This window comes from Clupea harengus, chromosome 1 (genome assembly GCF_900700415.2).
Source record: "Clupea harengus chromosome 1, Ch_v2.0.2, whole genome shotgun sequence".
Classification (NCBI taxonomy): domain Eukaryota; kingdom Metazoa; phylum Chordata; class Actinopteri; order Clupeiformes; family Clupeidae; genus Clupea; species Clupea harengus.
Genome location: NC_045152.1, coordinates 26,512,587 through 26,519,126, shown reverse-complemented (window position 1 = coordinate 26,519,126; position 6,540 = coordinate 26,512,587). Strand labels below are relative to the sequence as shown.

The window sequence follows — 6,540 nt, the reverse complement described above, 5'->3', positions numbered from 1 at the left end:
AATGTTGTTCTGTTTGACAGTTTCCCTAACAATCCTTGCACGTGTTCCTTATAGCGCTCTTTTTTAGCACCAAATGTTCTTAAATAGTCCACTTATAGAGTCTGATGTTTGACAGTGTAGCAAAGGGGTTAATACAGTATGAGGTTTCTCAATCTGGGACAAAAAAACAGTGTCTTTTGTGTTTGCTCCCCATCTGAATGTGATTTTTTTTGTCTCTCTGTCCAGATGGGATGTGACAACGTCATTACCTACCTAAGGGTTTTTGGGACAACACTGTTTGGAGTCTCACTACTCGTGGGAATCTCTACTGCCTACATCATGGGCTATCAGTTTTTCACCACTGCTGGCAACTATTTGTCATTTGGTCTTTACGGGGCCATACTAGTCATTCACCTCATCATCCAGAGTCTGTTTGCTCTGCTAGAACGCAGGAACATGCGGCGCTCGCTGGAGACGCCCATCAAACTCAACAAGTCCCTGTCCCTCTGCATAGCCGCCTACCAAGAGGACCCGGCCTACTTGAGGAAGTGCCTGATGTCAATCAAGCGCCTCACCTACCCTGGCATCAAGGTGATCATGGTCATCGACGGGAACAAAGAGGACGACCTATACATGATGGAGATCTTTCGGGACATCATGGGCCACGACAAAGTGTCCACGTACGTCTGGAAGAGCAACTTCCACTCGCGGGGGCCCGAGGAGACGGACGAGTCCTACGCCGAGAGCCTGAGGCACATCACTCAACTGGTGCTCACCAGCAAGTGTATGTGCATCATGCAGAAGTGGGGCGGAAAGAGGGAGGTCATGTACACCCCCTTCAAAGCCCTAGGGAGGAGTGTGGACTATGTGCAGGTGAGAGCACGGGGGTGGGGGGTTGGATGGTGTGTGTGTGACTGGAGGGAAGGGGGAGGGTGGTGGTGGTGGTGGTGGTGTGGGGGGGGGGTGTGGGTTGGCTGGAAGAGGTCATGCCAAACCAAATAAGACCATGGCCAGGGAGAGGTGGTGGGCTACACAAAGACACTTTTGTGGTGGCCTTAAACGGAGGCGGCGCAGTGCTGCAAACAGAGATGATGTTCATGCAGGCCGGCCGGAAGGGATGCAGCTCATTCATATGCTTGGGTACAGCTGAGGGGGAGGTAGAGTACATTTCCACTGTGCCTGTCTGGCATTTAGGGGAAAACCTCATTTAATATATCAAAAGTGCATTCAAATGTTGTGCATTATTCCACAGTCACACACGCACGTGGTTTTATATTATTGGTCTTCATACACTGGAAAATATAGACATCCAACATCTTATTTGTGATGTTTTTGTAATTGTCATTAATTCTTACCCTCATAACTTATCCTCTGAATATACAACAGTTGCACTTTAGTCCTATTTTAGATGAATGACCATCCATTCAACAGTCGTATCCTTTGTATTGCTGAAATATTCTCCACTAACCTAGACTTTTAATATGCAAACATTATAATCAAATCCGAATGGTCAGAAACGCATGAATGGCTCTGAACTGGGAAATTTCACTGCCTTCACATGCCGGGTAACAGTGTCAGGCTCGAAAAAGAAACTGTAAATTATGTGTCTTTATCACTGCCTCAGCAAGCACCTGGTTTCAATGAGTTTTCTGACCTCTAGTTCAAGTTCAGGGCTGTAATTGAATTTAGGCCTCAACCGACTACCAGGTTTTGGTGGTTTCTGTGTCTATGGGGGCGACTCATATATATGGCTGTGAGTGGCACCGCCTTGATTACTTTAGAGAAAGTTAAGACCTTGTTAAGGCCATGTGTTTGAAAAAGGATCGCAGTAAAAATTAAACAGATATTACAGCACAGATCCTCAGTAGTGTCTCCTTTACGCTGACACGGGAAACTGGCAACAATTGGCAAAACACTAAAAGCCCTGTTATCATGTTGTGGTTTTGTGCCATGAACCTATTAAGGGCCAAGTGTAAAAGACTTTATTTCGTAGACAGAAACGCATTCTGTGCCATCGAATGTTCACTTTGTCCACATAACAGTCCTGCTATATTAGGGAAAGTACGCTGTTTATGAAAGGTCTTTGGTCCGATACATTCTGTGAATCAGTAAGTTACATTCAATCCACTAACGCAAAGGCTGCTTGAACTTTTGTAGACATCAGTGTTTTGCTATGGTACTACAGGAATTATGTTCATAGGCTACATTACTGAAAGTATAAAGTGTATGAAATCATTTTGGTCCATAAATTCCACGAGTCTGCAAATTACAGAATGTATACTTTCCCTCATATAGCAGAACTTTTGTGCGCAAAATGATCATTCAATGGCTTGGAATGGCATAGTGTTGCGCATTGTGTATCTCCTGCCACAAAAGTATAAACGTTGGCCTTGGATATCTATTATGTGGACAGAATTTCTTTTGTCTATGAAATGAGTATATTTTGTCCACAAAGTGAGAAGTGTGTTCAGCCTTTTGTCCACCAAGTGAAAAGCAACAGTCAATTCAGTGCACACCATGAATCATCCGGCATGGCAGTGTTACACGGTTTCGTAATAAATTATGTTGTAGCACAGAATGCGTTCTGTCTACCAAAAATGGTCTGTTACACTTGGCGCCCTATATGTACCATGTAACTGACTAGGGCTGTCAATCGATAAAAAAAAATTAACTAATTAATCGCACATTTTGAAATGAATTAATCGCGATTAATCGCGATTAAAAGTTTGTTTTTCTTCTTAAGACTAAATCTTATAAATTAACCAGTAATCACTTCATACAGAGTGAATTTTAGACACTGTTGTTTAATTGTATTTTTTTTTTTTTAAACACAATGGTGCCCCTCGACGGTAAATCATAAGATCGGTAATGTGCTTTGCATTAAGGTGATAACTTAAAGACGAGCTGCTTCTGTGATAGCTAAATTCAGCTTGACAAATGCTACATACAACTTCAGTTTTGTCGATTGTTCCGTCATTTTGGCTCTTAAACAGAGACTTTCCGCCCAACAATCCCTCAGCTCTCTCCATCTTCAACTACCACAGTGGCAAACTTTTTCTGTCATTCCCCACTTTGAACAAGGGGGGCTTTTCAAGCCCCACCTGTCCCTCATCGCTCCCATAAAATGGTAGGCCAAGCTTAAAATTGTCAATTATTGAAATAACCTCAAGTAAAAACAAATAGCATCTTATTTAGGTCAGCAAATGTATATTGCTTGGAGTGATTTAATGTTTCATGTTGTAGTGTATTGTTGCTATGGACACGCACACATGGACGGATTATGAAACCATTGGTCAGGACGTGTAACAAAATACACCGCTTCCAACCACAAATAAGAGATACATTTAAGCCACTTCTGATATTAACAAATACAAAGTCTAAAAACAATTGACAGCAAGCAAAGTTAATAACAGCGACTTCACGCAGAGGCTCTGGTTTAGGGCCCCCCTGAGCTCAGGGGCCCTTGGGCCTGGGCCCGTTCAGCCCGTTCAGTAATCCATCCCTGCACGCACACACTATTGTATTTCTTTCTGTTGACAGACTTTTACTTTGACAACTGTGACAGTTAGTAACGCACATGTCTAGTAAGCCTCTATTAAATTATGCTGGCTCACACTTTGATAAATATGTTTAAGTGACCTATGTTTAAATTCTATGAACTGTGTTAGTTCGTTGTAACGTAAAATGTAATTATTATTAATTTAGATACGTTACGTTCTAATATGTGATCGTTAGCACACCATTCATTCATTACCCAGTTGTCGGCAGACGTCAGCACTTATTAGCCAGCTGTGTTGTAATCTGTTGTTGCTCTGATTCTTGGTGTAATGAATCTAATAGTAACTTGCTGTGTTTCATTTCTTGTGTATTATTGTTTCACTCATAAGTTTTCACCTGACATCAATAAAGGAGCAAGGCGACTTAACCGTAGCCTACACAGCCCTAACTAAACTAAACTAAAGTTAAAAAAAAAAAAAATATATATATATATATATATATATATATTTTTTATTTAAAGTTGCGTTAACTGTGTTAAAATATTTTATCGCGTTAATCGCGGCCGCATTAATCGCATAGATTAACGCGTTAACGCTGACAGCCCTATAAATGACACTTAAACCCATCAATGATTTCTACCCTAAAAGAAAATGTTCATTAAAAATGTCAGAACATTTGCTTTTCCTGGTCCTATGACTATGTTTGGAGTAGGTATCATGCCACGCAATAGCTTGGGCTTCTGCCCTCATCATTATACCTGCAGAATTTAAAGACGAAGATTATTTAACAAGATTAGCAGTAAAGAGCATTACTACCTTCAACACTTGTGTTTCTAGAACATAAAAAGCATCTCTATCAAAGCAGTCATCGGAATGAGTCATAATTGCTCTCAGTTTTGGCTTTGATGATTCCCAATGCGTCTCATCAGTCTTTCATAACGGACTCATAAAAGTGCGAAGAACACTGTGAAAACCATTCAAGCATTAAGAACACATTGCACTTCGAAGGCAGTACATCAGTACAAATCAAAAATGAAATATGGAGGGTGGATGTGTAATGTTGCAAGCCCATATTTTCTAATGCCGTTTTACCTCTAGTTAATTAAGAAATTAGATTAAGAAATTACGAAATTGACATTCAGTAAATAAATGAGAGTAAACGAAATAAAGCCACACACTTTGGAGTTAACGGAATGAACATATTTAGATATCCCTTCATAAGTGTCTTCATGAATAATATTTACTTTCCCCCTCGTTGTAGAACAGTGGTTCTTACTTATTTTGTGACGAAGGTAAAAACATGTTTTTGACATGAAACACGTTCTTCAGTTCTCAGGGTACATGGGTAATAAGGACAAACACGTTCTGTACCGAGAGCCAAAATGCCTCCCGTAAAAAAGCTTCTGTCAAGTCAGTCTGGGGTGATACCAGGTTTCTATCACACTATGTTATGTTGCTGCGATGCCTGGAGTATCTTGATAAAATCAAATCCCATTAAGGAATGAAAAAGACTCTAGTGTCATGACAACAAAGGTCAACTGTGCAAATATCAATGCCAACAAACAGTAGAAAACAGTGTGCCTGAGGTGATGTAAGAATTGAAAGGGCTGCTAGATTTTAACCTTTGATGTAGCTGCCACAGTATAATTTTCACATTCACTGATTGAGGAGGCTTAATGAGACTAAATTAAAGCAAAGGTTTAATGTCACAGCGTAGTATTTGTGAAAACATGTGTCCTATTTAAGTCGAATAGGGCACCATGGTTACCCATCTGTAGTGATAATGCTTCAGTCAAAACAGAACCTTCATGCCCATCATGTGGGGAACATAACTATGACCTTCCATGAACTTTAACATGACCTCAGAGGCCATGGACTTTACAAGACTGGGTGTGTGTGGCTATCTGTGAGTATATATTTCAGGCCTTGCATTTTACAAGTGGGTGTGTCATGTTTTGTCAGGTGTGTGACTCTGACACCATGCTGGACCCTGCCTCATCAGTGGAGATGGTGAAAGTACTGGAGGAAGACCCCATGGTGGGTGGAGTCGGAGGTGATGTCCAGGTAACCTATCAGCCTTATTATACCTGAAATGCCCACAGTATGTCCACAACAGTGTGTTTACATGTGCCTGCATTTAAAATATACTCTGTTAGCAAATCATGCTAAGAGCCAGTTAATACCATTGGCATTTCAGGGAACCATGTTGGGTAAAATTAGTCTGTTTTGTGTGTAATTCTTTAAGGAATGGAGAATCTCAGGTGAAAATGGATCAATATTGAGAAACTTTTTCAGGAATGTAAATTATGCTTAAAACCTCAAGGCTTTTGGTTTGTGTTATTTGTTACAGTCTCTAGGGCGTATCTTTGCGTTGATGCTTCATCTGGTTACTAGTTAAACTGTGTGTTCACAGTCAAACTGAATGAAGTGGTCAATCCTCATTATGCACAACTCTAAAGTGGTGTACATGATGTTTTATACTGCCATATAGATATTCCCATGACTCATAATTACCACAGAAATGTTTGCTTCAATGATTATAATATCAGATGTGGAGCACAGAAACATTTTTCATTCAAGCCAATGACCCATAAATTAAGTTTAAAACCCATAATTTGAGATATTTCATCGAGTGAGTGCAAAATGTTCAAGAGATGGAATCCAACAAATCCATCCTAACCAAATTGAGTATTTAACATTAATGTTTTGCAGCTTTACCATGGCTGTGTACTCTAACATTCAGCAGCATACAACAGAGCTTTTATGGATAGAGTATGAATGATTACGTTTGTATTGGTGAAAATATCCTCAATCAAACACTACTAAAATTACTGTATATTCCTTTTATAACACTTAACTGAATTCTCCTTAATCTACAATGAATACAATATCCATTTATCATAGACTGCAGCTCTTGTAAAAATGTAAACAATGTCAACCTTTATTGATGCACGACCTGAGATTTATAAAAGCTATATATAAAGATATACGTATGACTGCACACAGAAATTATCTTGGGTGAGAAGTCAATAGATACACTTGTTGCTGTAGACTTAAAAAAAAG

At 39.9% G+C, this 6,540-nt stretch overlaps 1 protein-coding gene across 1 annotated transcript in view; it reads left to right on the top strand.

Annotated features, from left to right (window-relative positions):
- Positions 1-225: 225 nt before the first annotated feature.
- has2 (hyaluronan synthase 2) overlaps positions 226-6,540 on the top strand; it is an 8,770-nt gene continuing 2,455 nt past the window's right edge. The window contains exons 1-2 of the mRNA XM_012826454.2: positions 226-852; positions 5,439-5,540. Of these exons, the coding sequence (XP_012681908.1) occupies positions 226-852; positions 5,439-5,540 (729 nt within the window). The remainder of the gene's footprint in view (positions 853-5,438; positions 5,541-6,540) is intronic.